The sequence below is a fragment of the Nycticebus coucang genome, chromosome X (genome assembly GCF_027406575.1).
Source record: "Nycticebus coucang isolate mNycCou1 chromosome X, mNycCou1.pri, whole genome shotgun sequence".
Taxonomy (NCBI): Eukaryota; Metazoa; Chordata; class Mammalia; order Primates; family Lorisidae; genus Nycticebus; species Nycticebus coucang.
Window position 1 is genome coordinate 47,998,365 of NC_069804.1, and position 18,057 is coordinate 48,016,421.

The 18,057-nt window shown below is 41.5% G+C and overlaps 1 protein-coding gene across 1 annotated transcript in view; it reads right to left on the reverse strand.

The window, feature by feature from the left end:
* The window catches only part of FUNDC1 (FUN14 domain containing 1), a 49,655-nt gene extending 32,007 nt beyond the window's left edge, over positions 1 to 17,648 (reverse strand). The window contains exons 1-3 of the mRNA XM_053580845.1: positions 17,490 to 17,648; positions 16,717 to 16,873; positions 9,692 to 9,767 (exon numbers count right to left, since the gene is read on the reverse strand). Coding sequence (XP_053436820.1) covers positions 9,692 to 9,767; positions 16,717 to 16,873; positions 17,490 to 17,517 — 261 coding nt within the window. The 5' untranslated portion in view covers positions 17,518 to 17,648. The remainder of the gene's footprint in view (positions 1 to 9,691; positions 9,768 to 16,716; positions 16,874 to 17,489) is intronic.
* Positions 17,649 to 18,057: the final 409 nt, after the last annotated feature.

The window sequence follows — 18,057 nt, forward strand, 5'->3', positions numbered from 1 at the left end:
CTAATCAGGAAAAAAAGAGTAAAATCTCTAATATCATCAATCAGAAACAACAAAGACGAAATAACCACAGACTCATCAGAAATCCAAAAAATCCTTAATGAATGTTACAAGAAACTTTATTCTCAGAAATATGAAAATCTGAAGGAAATAGACCGATACTTGGAAGCACGCCACCTTCCAAGACTTAACCAGAATCAAGTGGAAATGTTGAACAGACCCATATCAAGTTCAGAAATAGCATCAACTATACAAAACCTCCCTAAAAAGAAAAGCCCGGGACCAGATGGTTTCACGTCAGAATTCTACCAAACCTTTAAAGATGAATTAGTACCTATATTACTCAACCTGTTCCAAAACGTAGAAAAAGAAGGAAGACTACCCAACACGTTCTATGAAGCAAACATCACCCTGATCCCCAAACCAGGAAAAGACCCAACAAGAAAAGAAAATTATAGACCAATATCACTACTGAATATAGATGCAAAAATATTCAACAAGATCCTAACAAACAGAATCCAGCAACACATCAAACAAATTATACATCATGACCAAGTTGGTGTTATCCCAGGGTCTCAAGGCCAGTTCAATATACGTAAATCTATAAATGTAATTCAGCACATAAACAAATTAAAAAACAAAGACCATATGATTCTCTCAATTGATGCAGAAAAAGCTTTTGATAATATCCAGCATCCCTTCATGATCAGAACACTCAAGAAAATTGGTCTAGAAGGGACTTTTCTTAAACTGATAGAGGCTATCTACAGCAAACCCACAGCCAATATCATATTGAATGGAGTTAAATTGGAATCATTTCCACTCAGATCAGGAACCAGACAAGGCTGCCCATTGTCTCCATTGCTTTTCAACATTGTAATGGAAGTTTTAGCCACCGCAATTAGGGAAGAAAAGGCGATCAAGGGTATCCATATAGGGTCAGAAGAGATCAAACTCTCGCTCTTCGCAGATGATATGATTGTGTATCTGGAAAACACTAGGGACTCTCTACAAAACTCCTAGAAGTGATCAAGGAATACAGCACCGTCTCAGGTTACAAAATGAACATTCATAAATCGGTAGCCTTTATATACACCAACAACAGTCAAATTGAAAAAGCAGTTAAGGACTCTATCCCATTCACAGTAGTGCCAAAGAAGATGAAATATTTGGGAATTTACCTAACAAAAGACGTGAAAGATCTCTATAAAGAGAACTATGAATCTCTAAGAAAAGAAATAGCTGAAAATGTTAACAAATGGAAAAACATACCATGCTCATGGCTAGGAAGAATCAATATTATCAAAATGTCCATACTACCCAAAGCAATATATAATTTCAACGCACTCCCTATTAAAGCTCCACTGTCATATTTTAAAGATCTTGAAAAAACATTACTTCGTTTTATATGGAATCAGAAAAAACCTCGAATAGCCAAGACATTACTCAGAAATAAAAACAAAACAGGAGGAATCACACTACCAGACCTCAGACTTTACTACAAATCGATAGTGATCAAAACAGGATGGTATTGGCACAAAAACAGAGAAGTAGATATCTGGAACAGAATAGAGAACCAAGAGATGAATCCAGCTACTTACCGCTATTTGATTTTTGACAAGCCAATTAAAAACATTCAGTGGGGAAAAGATTCCCTATTTAACAAATGGTGCTGGGTGAACTGGCTGGCAACCTGCAGAAGACTGAAATTGGACCCACACCTTTCACCATTAACTAAGATAGACTCTCATTGGATTAAAGATTTAAACTTAAGACATGAAACTATAAAAATACTAGAGGAGAATGCAGGTAAAACCCTTGAAGAAATTGGTCTGGGTGAGTATTTCATGAGGAGAACCCCCCGGGCGATTGAAGCAGCTTCAAAAATACACTACTGGGACTTGATCAAACTAAAAAGCTTCTGCACAGCTAAGAACACAGTAAGCAGAGCAAGCAGACAGCCCTCAGAATGGGAGAAGATATTTGCAGGGTATATCTCTGACAAAGGTTTAATAACCAGAATCCACAGAGAACTCAAACGCATCAGCAAGAAAAAAACAAGGGATCCCATCGCAGGCTGGGCAAGGGATTTGAAGAGAAACTTCTCTGAAGAAGACAGGCGCACGGCCTTCAGACATATGAAAAAATGCTCATCATCTTTGATCATCAGAGAAATGCAAATCAAAACTACTTTGAGATATCATCTAACTCCAATGAGACTAGCCTATATCACAAAATCTCAAGACCAGAGATGTTGGCGTGGATGCTGAGAAAAGGGAACACTTCCGCACTGCTGGTGGGAATGCAAATTAATACATTCCTTTTCGAAAGATATATGGAGAACACTCAGAGATCTAAAAATAGATCTGCCATTCAATCCTGTAATTCCTCTGCTGGGCATATACCCAGAAGACCAAAAATCACAACATAACAAAGATATTTGTACCAGAATGTTTATTGCAGCCCAATTCATAATAGCTAAGTCATGGAAAAAGCCCAAGTGCCCATCGATCCACGAATGGATTAATAAATTGTGGTATATGTATACCATGGAATACTATGCAGCCTTAAAGAAAGATGGAGACTTTACCTCTTTCATGTTTACATGGATGGAGCTGGAACATATTCTTCTTAGTAAAGTATCCCAAGAATGGAAGAAAAAATACCCAATGTACACAGCCCCACTATGAAACTAATTTGGGACTCTCACATGAAAGCTATAACCCAGCTACAACTTAACAATAGGGGGAAGTGGGAAAGGCGGGGGGGGGGTGGGTAGAGGGAGGGGAATCGTTGGGATCACAACTGTGGTGCATATTACAGGGGTATTTGCGAAACTTGGTAAATGTAGAATGTAAATGTTTTGGCACAGTAACTGAGATAACGCCGGAAAGGCTATGTTAACCACTGTGATAAAAATGTGTCAAATGGTTTATGAAGTGAGTGTATGATGCCCCATAATCATATCATTGTATACAGTTATGATTTAATAAAAAAAAAAAAAAAGAAAACTAGAGACCAAAATAAACAAGCAAAGAAAAGGGGGTTGAAAAAAAAAAAACCTTAGAGGAATATAGACTTTACAGAAAGAAGCTTAAAAAAAATCATTTACATCCTCAGAGAGATGTAAAAAGATAACGTACAACTAAAAGAGCTCTCAATGGCCAAAGATGGAACAATTAGAGCAATAAAACAGTAATAGATTATGACCCAAAGTATAAAATAAGTATCTATGAGTCCACATCAATATAAATTAATGATTGAATAAATAAATGGAGAAGAGAAAAATCTTCCAGCAGAAAACTTCTAAATAACTCCCACTACATGTGAGCTGTACATAGTGGCTTCCTTCTAAAGAATACTGTACAGTATGGAAAGGGGGTAAAGCTAGTGGATATTTGTATACAGGGTTGGTGAACAGGTAATGGATGCATACTTTATAAGCCACTTGATAATCAAAAGGCTTACATATGTATATTGGCTTTGTCTTACACAAGTGTGCAAAGATGTATATAAATGCAGCATAGTTTGTAAAATTGAAAAAAAATAAATTGCTAGATGAATATTCTGTGTAGATGCTAAGGATTCCATGCAGAACAGACCATTTGGATCAATACTCTGAACCTGAAGTCTATTAAGGCAATCACTTAAAATAGCATCTGATGATTTTAAGAGAAACTTTCAGGCTCTAAGAATCCTCTATCTTCAATTCAAATCAGAGAAGACATTCAGCTCCAGGATATGATGTATTTCTTTTTCTTTTTGAGATGAAGTCTCACTCTGTCACCCTGGGTAGAGTGTCCTGGGCTCACAGCAACCTCAAACTGTTGAGCTCAAGAGCTCCTCTTGTGGGTGGCACCTGTGGCTCAGTGGGTAGGGCACTGGCCCCATATACCGAGGGTGGAGGGTTCAAACCCGGCCCCTGGCCAAATTGCAAAAAAAAAAAAAAGCCAGGTGTTATGGCAGGTGCCTGTAGTCCCAACTACTCAGGAAGCTGAGGCAAGAGAATCACCTAAGCCCAGGAGTTGGATGTTGCTGTGAGCTGTGTGATGCCACGGCACTTTACCAAGGGCAATAAAGTGAGACTCTGTCTCTACAAAAAAAAAAAAAAAAAAGGCAGCTCCACTTGGGGCTTAGTGCCCATAGCTCAGTGGTTAGGGGACCAGCCACATACACCAGGGCTGGTGGGTTCGAACCTGGCCTGGGCCTGCTAAACAATGACAACTACAAAAAAAAAAAATAGCTGGGCGTTGTGGCAGGTACCTGTAGTCCCCGCTACTTGGGAGGCTGAGGCAAGAGAACTGCTTAAGCCCAAGAGTTGGAGGTTGCTGTGATCTGTGATGTCACAGCACTCTACGAAGGGCATCTCAAAATATAAAATAAAAGAGCTCCTCTTGCCTCAGCCTCCTGAGTAACTAGGACTACAGGCACCAACAACAAATGGCAGCTAGTTTTTTTTCCCCTATTTTTAGTAGAGATGGTCTTGCTCAGATTGACTGATCTTAAACTCTATCTTGCTCAGATTGACTGGTCTTAAACTCCTGGGCTCAAGTGATCCACCATCCTCCACCTCCCAGACTGCTAGGATTATAGGTGTGAGCCACTGTGTCCAGCTAATGTATTTCTAAAGGTGTTGATGAAGGGCCTGTCTTCTAACCACTGCATTGGTTGAAGCAATGGGTTGGGAGAGGTCAAATCACATATAATAAATAGATTCCACCTTTCTAATCCCTTAAAGAAAAAAAAAAAAAGTACTGCATCCATGAAGGAAGAACAAGAAACAAGATGCTAAAGTCCTATCAAGAAAAGAAACAACCAAAAACCTAACAGAAATTAAAAATATGAGAGCAGAAATTAAAACTCAGTAAGATAGTTATAAGATAAAGTTGAAAAAATCTCCCAAAAAGTAGACCAAAAAGATAGAACTGGAAAACTGGAAAAGAAAAAATTAGACAACCAATCCAGGAGATCCATATAACAGAAACTACAGGGGAGAAAAAAGATGAAAAAAATAAAAAAGGACAGGAAATCATTAACTAAATAAATACCAAGAAAATTTCCCCTGGGGCCCTGAGGCAGAAGGATCATTAAGCCCCACGGAGGTCAAGGCTACAGTGAGCTATGATTGCGCCACTCCATTCCAGTGCAGGCGACAGAGTAAAATTCTTTCAAGAAAGGAAAGAGGGCAGCGCCTGTGGCTCACAGAGTAGGGCACTGGCCCCATATACCGGGGGTGGTGGGTTCAAGCCCAGCCCCAGCCAAAAACTGGAAAAAAAAAAAAAAAAAAAAAAGGAAAGAAATTAAGAAGGAAAGAAAATTTCCCTAAATTGAGAAGTAGGTCCATAGCCAGGCATATCACTATAAATCATCAGAACATTGGACACAAAGAGAAAATCCTATAAGCATTTACTGAGGAGTAAAACAAAAAACACACACAAAGGTTCAGGAATTACAATTAGTTTAGATTTTAACGGTAACACTGTTAAAGTCAGAAGACAATGAAGCAAACCCAGCTAAATTATCAATGAAATGTTAGCATGAAGAAATTTTCAGACATGCAAAGTCTCAAGAACTGAACCGCCTATGCTCATTTTCTCCAAACATTACTGCACAATGTGTCTCACCAAAACAAGAGAATATAGCAAGAAGACATAAGATATAGAAAACAACCCAAAACAAAAACAAAGGGAATATCCAGAATTGTACTGAAGGGAGATCCCAGGGTAAGAGCTGTATGCCAGGCCTAGAAAGCAAGCAGGACAGAGGACAGTGGAACCAAGTTAGTCCAGAAGATCAAACTGACAAACTATTTGATGGGTATGACAACAATGAAAAGATTTAGACAACTAGGAGCCACCTAAAGAAATGATCCCAAACTCTCTCTCTAGTAGAAATAACAGGTAAACCCTTTCCAAAGATGGTCAAAGACATAAATTTAAAAATTCCAAGAATTTTGGCAGCGCCCATAGATCAGTGGGTAGGGCGCTGGCCACATACACTGAGGCTGGCAGGTTTGAACGTGGCCCTGGGCAAGCTAAAACAATGACAACTGCAACAAAAAAAATACCCGGGCGTTCTGGCCAGCACCTGTAGTCCCAGCTACTTGGGAGGCTGAGGCAAGAGAATCATTTAAGCCGGAGAGTTGGAGATTGCTGTGAGCTGTGACACCACGGCACTCTACTCAGGGCAACAGCTTGAGACTCTATCTCAAAATAAATAATTTTTTTTTTTTTTTTTATTTTTTTGTGGTTTTTGGCCGGGGCTGTATTTGAACCCACCACCTCCAGCATATGGGACCGGCGCCCTACTCCTTGAGCCACAGGCGCTGCCCATAAATAAATTTTTTTAAAAATTAAAAATTCAAGAATTTTAATGAATTTCAAGTAATGATCTAACACAATTATGAAATAAGAGTACTAAGATAATGTGGAGGGAGGAGGCAGAAAGCATTCACATGTGTTCAGAGAGTAATTCAATAAATGATAAATTCTCATATTCCATAATAGGAAGCCTATAGTTAATACTTAAAACTCAAAGATCAAGAAATGTCCAATCAACTTGTTTAAGGAAAAGGAAATAAATACCTTAAGAATCAATTAACAATTCAAAGTAGTTACCTCAAGGGAAAGAAAAACAGGGGTAGGCCTGTAATCTTAGGACTCTGGGGAGGCCAAGATTTGTAGATTGCGTGAGCTCACAGGTTCTGAGACCAGCCTGAGCAAAAGGGAGACCCCGTCTCTAAAAATAACCAGGTGTTGTGGTGGGCACCTGTAGTCCCAGCTACTTGTCCCAGCTATAGTAGTATTCTCAGGCAAGAGAATATCTTGAACCCAAGAGTTTGAGGTTGCTGTGAGCTATGACACAATAGCACTCTACCGAGGGTGACAAAATGAAACTCTGTCTCAAAAAAAAGAAAAAGAAAAATGAGGGTAGCAAGGGAGGGGATTACATTAATCTGTAATAAGCCTCTACAAGTATTTGACCCTTTGAATTCTGTGCATGTATAACTTCAAAAAAATAAAAACTAAAAGATTTATATACCAGTGTCTATCTTAATATGGTATTTAAATGATAAATGTCTACTGGAAAAAATATTGTTACTAGAAAAGCTGTAAGCTTTAAATAAACTAACATTTATCTTAAAATGTAAGTAAAGGTCATAAAAATACAAAAGGCAACTAGCTTAAAAACCATTTGTTACTCTATCTCCTCTTTCACTTTCCTTCTACTGAAGTTTCAAGGCTAGTTATATTTGTGGGAAAAATTGGTTTGATACAGATAGGTCCTGTGTTCTTTTGCCTTAGAAACTTCAAAAAATATGTGGACTAAGCACAGAAAAGTAGAAAGTGTCAATGGCAAAATGTGGATTTGAGTGATGCATATTAAGTGGACTGAAATGGACTTCCGAAAAAATGACATGCAGAGTAGATTATAATATGCAATTCTCGCTATCCTGTGAACATTTTAGGAAACTCTGCTTCAGTCTTGTACCCTATTGCACTAAACAGAAATAACAAGTGAATTTTCTTCTCCTTTCTTTTTTTTTGTGGAGACAGAGTTTCACTTTATTGCCCTTGGTAGAGTGCTGTGGCATCAGCTCACAGCAACCTCCAACTCCTGGGCTTAGGCGATTCTCTTGCCTCAGCCTCCAGAGTAGCTGGGACGATAGGTGCCCACCACAACGCCCAGCTATTTTTTTGTTGCAGTTTGGCCGAGGCCAGGTTTGAACCAGCCACCCTCGGTATATGGGGCTGGCGCCCTACCCACTGAGCCACAGGCGCCACACGACAAGTGAATTTTCAAAAGTTATAGAATTAAATATGTTCTTGATTCTATATAAAAGTCAATATCAGCTAAAGTAAAATTCTCCTCTGTACAAATGCTGTCATATTCATCCAGAGTACTAAATTTAGATATTAATCATATTCTTTTTCATCTCTCTTTTTTTTTTTAGAGACAGTCTCAGTTTATTACACTCAGTAGAGTGCCGTGGCGTCACAGCTCACAATAACCTCCAACTCCTGGGTTTAGGCGATTCTCTTGCCTCAGCCTCCCGCGTAGCTGGGACTACAGGCGCCTGCCACAACACCCGGCTATTTTTTTGTTGCAGTTTGGCGGGGGCTAGGTTTGAACCCACCACCCTCGGTATATGGGGCCGGCACCCTACTGAGCCACAGGCGCCACCCTCTTTTTCACCTCTTATCACAATTAATAAGCAATTATTCCCAATAATGTCACAAAGAAAAAAATATATACAAACACACATATATTAAAAGGCTATTTAGTAAACAACTCAAATATCTGTGCTTAACACATACAAATCCAGTCCCCTTGTACTGAAGGCAACTACTGCTTATTACATGATCAATGGCTTAGGCACTAATGTCAGACTTTAGTTGCTATGAAACATCAATCATTTTTAAAATCTGGTACAACTGACAGTTCTTTGTATCTTTAAAATTGTTGCTAACATTCATTCCCAGAGATATTCAATTTTTGGATTTACTATATTTAATCTTCAGAGAATGATATTTTTGGAAAAATATATGCCAAATAGACATGAATGCCAGATAATAATATCCTGATAAACATCCTCTAATGACAAAGCATTTTTAGACCTTACACTTAGAGGAACATGAACAAAACTAAAATTTCAAATCTACCTGCCTCAGAAACAGGATTACGGATGATGTTTTTAAAGCCAATTTTCCACTTTCTGTATTATTATTATTCTCTAGTTTAAAAGAAAAAAATGTTAGAAATTGCTAGCAGCAGTTTCCGCTGCAGAGAAAAACTGCATGGATAGAAAACAGAAAAACGGGGCGGCGCCTGTGGCTCAAGGAGTGGGGCGCTGGTCCCATATGCCAGAGGTGGCGGGTTCAAACCTAGCCCTGGCCAAAAACCAAAAAAAAAAGAAAACAGAAAAACGACCTTTTGCATTTTATATACTACGTGTTGAAATATTTATTCTCCTAGGGAGATGGTAGAAGGGAAATTTGGGTAAATAAAAAAATTAGGTACTTCAATTTTTAACAGCTGTCTTTTTTTTTTTTTTTTTTTTTTTGTAGAGACAGAGTCTCACTTTATGGCCCTCGGTAGAGTGCTGTGGCCTCACACAGCTCACAGCAACCTCCAACTCCTGGGCTTAAGCGATTCTCTTGCCTCAGCCTCCCAAGTAGCTGGGACTACAGGTGCTTGCCACAACGCCCGGCTATTTTTTGGTTGCAGTTTGGCCGGGGCCGGGTTTGAACCCGCCACCCTCGGTATATGGGGCCAGCGCCTTACCGACTGAGCCACAGGCGCCGCCAACAGCTGTCTTTTTAACAGCTGGAATCAAACCATGTTTAAAGAACTTAGAAGTATTTAAATTGTCTTTCATGACCTGCTGGCTTCCAAAACTCATAGTTTTTCCATAAATTTATACCTAAGAGAAAAATTCCACTTTTTATTAAAATGAACAAGAGTAGCTGGGCATAGTGTTTCATGCCTGTAATCCCAGTATTTTGAGAGGCTGAGGCAGGAAGATCACTTGAGGCCAGGAGTTCAATATCAGCCTGGGCAACACAGCAAGACCCCATCTCTAAAAACAAAACAAATTTTTTAATGGACAGTAGTGAAATAGTTAAACTTGACTTCTTCAGTTCCCAAGGGCCACCTATGTAAGCAGAGGCAAGTGCCTAAAGCTCTGACATACCTGAAGGAGGAGAAAACCACCACCTACTGCAGTTGCTGCAAGCTTTCCAACTTTCTGGAACAAAAATCCTGCACACCTTTAATGAAAGAAATAACAAAAGATGAGAATAATCAATGATATGCTAAACCCTCTACCTCTTCTACTTTTCATTGGTTTCCAAACAAAATTTGAATGTCTTCCCATTTCTTTTGATCATGTCCCTTACCTGCCCAGAAACCTTTAATATTTCCCTTCAATTATACTGGAGAGTGAAAAATGTACAATCTAAAATACCTGAGATTTGCTTCAAAATAAAGGATGGAAAGAAGAGGAAGGGACTTTATAGGAAAAAAAGAGAGGCTACTAAAACAAAATGATGAGTACTCAGGGGTTCATTATACTCCTACTTTTGTATTAAGGAAGTTGATTTGTTTTGCTTAACAGTCAAGATGTTTCATACACCTGGCTGACCCCAACTCTACCCAAACCTTTTGCTCCAACACAATTAGTTTCCAAATAGGTTATTACCTTTGCTCAAGCTATTAATCTCCCTGCTTCTAGGTGTTTCTGCCTATCAAAACCTTTCCTACTCTTTAAGGTCCAGCTGCAGTTTCACCTTAAAGACCATAGTTCAGTAGTCCCAGCTGCTCGGGAGGCTGAGGCAAGACAATCATGTAAGCCCAAGAGTTAGAGGTTGCTGTGAGCCGTGTAACCCCACGGCACTCTACCCGAGGGCGGTACAGTAAGACTCTGTCTCTACAAAAAAAAAAAAAAAAAAAAAAAGACCATAGTTCAGGCTCAGTGACTGTGGCTCATCAGCTAGGGCACCAGCCACATAACTTCCGGAGCTGGCAGGTTCAAGCCCAGCCCGGATCTGCCAAACAACAATGACAACTACAACTAAAAAATAGCCAGGCATTGTGGTGGGTGCCTGTAGCCCCAGCTACTTGGGAGGCTGAGGCAAGAGAATCACTTAAGCCCAAGAGTTTGAGGTTGCTGTGAGCTGCAACACCACAGCACTCTACCAAGGGTGACATAGTGAGACTTTGTCTCAAAAAAAAAAAAGACCATAGTTTAGCACACATTTCTCATGGCCTCCTTACATGTATCTGTTTTTTATTAAAACTGTTTTGTGTCTCATCTATCCTGTAAGAGTATCGGCCTACATTTTTAGGATTAATTCTCTCCTTAAGAGAACTCACATTCCCTTCAGTATTCCACATCCATACCATGCAAAAGAAGACCAGATTTCTAACTCTAGCCCTCTGCACTGGGTGGAATGTTTCCCCTACCCCCAAAATTAATGTCCTTCCCAGAAGTTCAAAATGTGACCTTGACTCAGTGCCTGTGGCTCAAGCAGCTAAGGTGCCAGCCACATACACCTGAGCTGGCAGGTTCGAATCCAGCCCGGGCCCGCCAAACAATAATGACGGCTGCACCCAAAAAATAGCCAGGTGTTGTGGCGGGCACCTATAGTCCCAGCTACTTGGGAGGCGGAGGCAGGAGACTCACTTGAGCCCAGGAGTTGGAGGTTGCTGTGAGCTGTGATGCCACAGCACTCTACCCAGGGCGACAGCTTTAGGCTCTGTCTCAAAAACAAAGAAAAATGTGACCTTCTTTGGAAGCAGGGTCACTGCAGAGGGAATTAGGTAAGATGAGATCAGACTAGAGCAGGGCAGGCCCTTAATCTAAAATGACACACAGACTCACAGAGGGAAGATAACCATGTGACAACAACAGAGGCAGAGACTGGACAGAGATGTCTACAAACCAAAGAATACCAGGGATTGCTGGCAACCCTTAGAAGCAAAGAGAGAAACATAAAACAGATTTCTCTCCCTTTAAGTTTCCAATAAGGAACCAGCCCTGTTGACATCTTGATTTCAGACTTTCACATCCATAATTGCCAGGAAGTAAATTTGTTATTTTAATCAACTTAGTTTGTAGTACTTTTTACAGTAACCTGAGGAAACCAATAAACCTCGCTAAAGGGAAAATTTACATTTAAAAATCACACAACAGGCTTCTCTAGCATCCAGACTGGTGCCTCATGCCTGTAATCCCAGCACTTGGGAGGCAGAGGTGGGTGAATTGCCTGAGCTCACAAGTTCAAGACCAGCCTGAGCCAGGGCGAGACCTCCCCATCTCTAAAAATAGCCAGGTGTTCTGGCAGGCACCTGTAGTCTCAGCCACTTGGGAGGCTGAAGCAAGAAAATTGCTTAAGCCCAGGAGTTTGTGGTTGCTGTGAGCTATGACTCCAAGGCACTCTAATGAGGATGACAAAGTGAGACTCTGTCTCAAAAAAAAAAAAAGTTCTGGGTGGTGCCTGTGGCTCAGTGAGTAGGGCACCTGCCCCATATGCCGAGGGTGGTGGGTTCAAACCCAGCCCCGGCCAAACTGCAACAACAAAAAAATAGCCGGGCGTTGTGGCGGGCGCCTGTAGTCCCAGCTGCTCGGGAGGCTGAGGCAAGAGAATCACATAAGCCCAAGAGCTGGAGGTTGCTGTGAGCCGTGTGACGCCACGGCACTCTACCGAGGGCAGTAAAGTGAGACTCTGTCTCTACAAAAAACAAACAAACAAAAAAAGAAGTTCCGAAGCAAATATAATCTTTCCAGCCAAACCAACTCTTGCCACCTCATATTCATCTCAGACTGTGCCTGCTTTATCCTTGATACAACTGATTGCACACTTCTACATACTCTACCCAAAGATTACTTGACTCTATTGTCTTCTTTCCATTGTGAAGGCCATAATGACCTTGTTTTCAGAACACTCTAAGGGCCCTCTAATTGATCTTCACACCCCCATCTCTCCTAGCAACTACTCATCCTGACTGATATTAGTTTTAATTTCTTTGTTTGTTTGTTTGTTTGTTTGTGACAGAGTCTCAAGCTGTTGCCCTGGGTAGAGTGCCGTGGTGTCACTGCTCACAGCAACCTCAAACTCTTGGGCTTAATCAATCCTCTTGCCTCAGCCTCCCAAGTAGCTGGGACTACAGGCGCCTACCACGACACCTGGCTATTTTTGTTTGTAGTTGTCATTGTTTAACTGGACAGGCTGGATTCAAACCTGCCAGCCTCGGTGTATGTTGCTGGCACTGTAACCACTGTGCTACAGGCACCGAGCCTTAGTTTTAGTTTCTTATCATGATCAAAACTCTATAACTATCCACAGCTAAATAAAATCTCCTCAGCCTCTTATTCCTGTCTTGAATGAATTGTTAACTGGTTAAGTTAATGCCTGTTAAACTGTTTCTCCTTAACATATACAAAAGTATCACATCAATTTTATACCCTAAGAAAATGGCTAAAATTTATTATACTGAAACTAGTCATTGTAACAAATCACATGTATAATATTAAGAGCCACAGCTCTTGAGCCAACATCTGGTAATAATCCAAATGTATATATAGTCAGCCCTCTGCATCTACAGGTTTCACACACACATATTCAACCGAGGATACCTAAAATATTCAGGAGAAAAAAACAACAAAAAATAATAATACAGGCTGGGTGTGGTGGCTCACACTGGTAATCCTAGCACTTTGGGAGGCCAAGGTAGGAGGATAATTTGAGCTCAGGAGTTCAGAGACCAGCCTGAGCAAGAGTGAGACTCTGTCTCTACAAAAAATAGAAAAATTATCCAGGCATAGGTCTGTAGTCCCAGCTACTCAAAAAGCTGTGGCAGGAGTATCACCTGAGCCCAGGAGTTTGAGGTTGCAATGAGGTACGATCATGCCACTGCCCTCGGGCCCAAGCAACAATGCAAGACCCTGTCTCAAAAAAAAAATACACACACACACACACATATATATATATATACACACACACGTGTGTATATATTTATTTATATATAAATATATATTTATATGTATATATTTTTTATTTTTATATATGTGTGCGTATATATATATTTTTTTTTTTTGAGACAGGATCTTACTTTGTTGCCTGGGCCTAAGGGCAGTGGCATGATCAGACCTTAGCATATATATTAATATATACAAATATATATAAATATATGTGTGTGTATATATGTGTATAGAGAGAGAATAAAAAATAATACAAATAAAAAAATTCAGGATAACAACTATATATATGATATTTACACTCTATTAAGTATTATAAGGAATTTAGAAATGATTTAAAATATACAGGAACTGTGTGTAGGTTATATGCAAATACTATACCACTTTATATCAGGGGTTTGAGCATCCCCAGATTTTGGTATCTATGGGGGATAGTGTGTGGGATGGGTGCTGGAAACCAGTCCCCTGCTGCATTACTATAAAGGACATGTCCCTCAGTAGGGAAGTCAGCAACAAAAGCTCAGAAAAGAGAAAAACAGGGGCAAGCAGCAAACAGGTTTCTGCAATATTCCTGGGAATGTGCTCAACAAGCACATGGATGCACTGCGTGATAGTATTAGTCACTAATATGAACCTACTAACTCCTGCTGATCTGTCTCTAGGCTTTCCAAGCAAAATTCTCCCTATTATCAGGCTTCACACCAAGTCTGGTCTACAAGGAAAAAACACACAATTATTGGTAATTCCTCAATTTCCTATTTTTTTTTTTTGAAACAGAGCTGTCGTCCTGGGTAGAGTGCCCTGGCATCACAGCTCACAGCAACCTCCAACTCCTAGGCTCAAGCGATTCTCCTGCCTCTGCCTCCCAAGTAGCTGGGACTACAGGCGCCTGCCATAATGCCCAGCTATTTTTTGGGTTCAGCCATCCCTGCTGTTTGGCAAGCCTGGGCTGGATTCAAACCCACCAGCTCAGGTGTATGTGACTGGCACCTTAGCCACTTGAGCCACAGGGACCGAGCCCATCTCAACTTTCTTTTAGTCTCTTTTAAGAATGGGCATTAGGGGTGGTGCCTGTGGCTCAGAGGGTAGGGCGCCAGCCCCATATACTGAGGGTGGCGGGTTCGAACCCGGTCCTGGCCAAACTGTAACAAAAAAATAGCCAGGTGGCTTATTCGCCCAGGCGCCCAGGCTCAGTGCGCACCTGCACCAGCAGGGCAGCTGCAAGAGCCGAGTGGCAGCCTCAGGAGGATCCCTTTTCCTCCAGGAATTAGTCAATGTTGAAACCTTTCAAAGTGGTATTAGAGACATTGGTTTAAAAAAAAAAAAAAATAGCTGGGCATTGTGGTAGGTGCCTGTAGTCCCAGCTACTGGGGAGGCTGAGGCAAGAGAATTGCCTAAGCCCAGGAGTTGGAGGTTGCTGTGAGCTCTGATGCCAGAGCACTCTACCCAGAGCGATAAAGTAAGACTCTGTCTCTAAAAAAAAAAAAAAAAAGAGGGCGGCACCTGTGGCTCAGTAAGGCGCCAGCCCTATATACCGAGGGTGGTGGGGTCAAACCTGGCCCCAGCCAAACTGCAACAACAAAAAAAAAAATGGCCGGGCATTGTGGCTGGCACCTGTAGTCCCAGCTACTCCGGAGGCTGAAGGCAGAAGAGTCACCTAAGCCCAGGAGCTGGAGGTTGCTGTGAGCTGTGACGCCACAGCACTCTACCAAGGGCGACAAAGTGAAACTCTGTCTCAAAAAAAAAAAAAAAAAAGAAAAAGAAAAAGAAAAACAATGGGCATTAGACTCTGACTCACACTGACCAACCACCTATAGCACCAAATTTGAGCTTAAGCAGAGGAGGGCCATACCCTGAATCATGGAGTTAGAGGTACAATGAGCCTGGAGAATCAGTTGCATGACCAAGGCCCTGACAGGCATCTCTCTAATTACATACAGCAGCATCACTAAACACACATGAGTAAAAATATTGCACTTCTGCATCACAGAATCCTCACAACGAGAGTTTCTATCACAAAATGGCCTTTATAAAAAGGCATAAAAGTGTGTGTCATTGTGCCAAAGTGCATGTGAAACACAAATTGAAGACTTCAATTTTATACTTACCAAGTGGAAATACATAAGTATCTAAATTAAATCAATGTAAGATAAATTTGACCTAGAATCCAGGAAAAAATAATTATTCATTCACAAGTTAAGCATCCTAACTTCAAAAATTCTCTAGACCAGGCGTCCTCAAACTGCGGCCCGTGGGCCACATGAAGCGGTGTGAATTGTATTTGTTCCCGTTTTGTTTTTTACTTCAAAATAAGATATGTGCAGTGTGCATAGGAATTTGCTCATAGTTTTTTTTTTTTAAACTATAGTCCAGCCCTCCAACGGTCTGAGGGACAGTGAATTGGCCTCCTGTTTAAAAAGTTTGAGGACGCCTGAACAAAAGTTTGTAGACTCATGAACGTTTTTAAAATAAAGGGTCAAATTTGTTCCTGCCCCTTGTCACCTGGCTAGCCTTTTATTCCAAGAATAACATAATTAGAGCCATTGTAGCAATTCTGTAATCACGTGGTCTGAAAAAGTAACTGGTTTAGGCTAATGCTTATTAACCAATTCTTTTTTTGTTTTTTTTGCAGTTTTTGGCCGGGGCTGGGTTTGAACCCCCCAACTCCTGCCCTCCTGTGAGCCACAGGCGCCGCCCTAACCACTTCTTAACGTACAAAGTAAGCAATGAGAGCTTTAATTCCAACATAGAACCAATGTTCTTCTAAAGCTAGTCTTAAAAGCGTATCATAATCTGACTATAATTTTTACTGAGCATTTTACACTGCTCCCTACAGAGCTGACAATCCTAGACAGAGGCCAGTTCTACTGTGGGAATTTCTCAGGTTTTTCCAATTGTCAGCAAGTAAAAATTTACATATAATTAGCACATATACTTCTTCCTATCTACTATCACTGAATCAGATCCACTACATTTGCCGAACTTGAGAAAAGGGGGAAATATATAAAGAATCAAAGGAAGGGTGAGAAGAGAGGAATGAAACCAAACCGTGGGTGGGCATGGGGAAGGGGATCACCAAATCGCAACGGGGAGCCTTTGAACGTAAATTACACCTCAAAGTAGCACTCTTCTGGAATTAACAACATAGACCCTCTGAATGTGCATGGAGGCTCTGGCCCATGTATAAAAGAACAGCAGTCAGGCCCCCAAATGAAATTTAATGAAAAAAATGTTCTCACCAGCCAGTCACGCCACCCATTACTATCTGGGTAGCTACTGAGTATTTTTCTACCATTGGTCCGGAACTGTGGCCAAACACTCGATTCCACCAGTGGTGTCTTCTTGCATACTCAGTTAAATCCAACACTTCGTAAGAGTCGTCATCACTTTCATAGTCTTCAAAATACAAAATGGGAAAAATAAATTCAGAGTCAATCAAGTCATAAATGTCCCATACATTTTTTTTTAATAGGTCACAACTCATTGTTACTTTTGGTCTACAGCTAAAAATGCAGTTTATTAAACTCCGTTCCTTAGACGAGGGCCTCAAGAGTAAAAGGGCTTGGCAAGGCCTGATTTTAAACAGCAGTGCGGGGTCATCCCCCAAATCTCAGTAAGATCAAGGTCAGAGCAGGGTCCATTTTTATCAGGGAGGGGTCCTCTGAGAGAACTGGTCAGAAGCCAGGCGAGATGAAATCACTTCAGAGTCACTCAGAGTCACGAGTATTAAAAAAATAAATAAATGGATAAATTTGAAGATGGAGATGTAGGGCCAGAAGTGAAGGTAAGACAGGAGGTTGGGCTGTGTTCGGGTTGGGAGTCGCTCTCCGCCTGAGTTCGGCAGAGAGGGAAGAAGTATAGCTCGAAAAGGGTGATCAAAGGGGCTGCTTCAAAAAAAGAAAATAATAGAGTTCCAGGAATCCTGAGGCAGGGGAAGGAAGAGGCGCCCCGGTAGCAAGGTCGAAAGCTGTGAGCCGCGTCCCAAATACCACTTTGGACCCTGGCCGCTCACCTTGGGGAGGGGGAGTCCGGGTCGCCATGATACCGCAGGCGGCTTGCTGGCGTGATCCCTACCCGCCCACCTCTCCCCCGCACTTTAAGGGCCGCTCTAGGCCAGATAAAAAGTCTATGGTTTCTTTTTTCCTCCTCCTTCTCCAGGCGCGTAGTCCCGTCCCCGCCCCCTTCCCTTGGCAGAGGATCTTCTGCGCAGGCACAAGATTCAGGGGCGGGGAGAGGGGCGGTCAGCTCTCAGCCCCGCGAGGGTTTATGGGAGTTGGAGTCCGTTGCCTTCTGCATCTCTGGAAAGGGGCAACCCTTCCACCTAGAATTTCTATAAATTGAATTCCGTTATTTTGTTTTAAAGACTCAAGGCTATAGGGTGGCGCCTGTGGCTCAGTCGGTAAGGCACCGGCCCCATATACCGAGGGTGGCGGGTTCAAACCCGGCCCCAACCAAACTGCAACCAAAAAAAATAGCTGGGCGTTGTGGCGGGCGCCTGTAGTCCCAGCTACTCGGGAGGCTGAGGCAAGAGAATCGCTTAAAGCCCAGGAGTTGGAGGTTGCTGTGAGCTGTGTAATGCC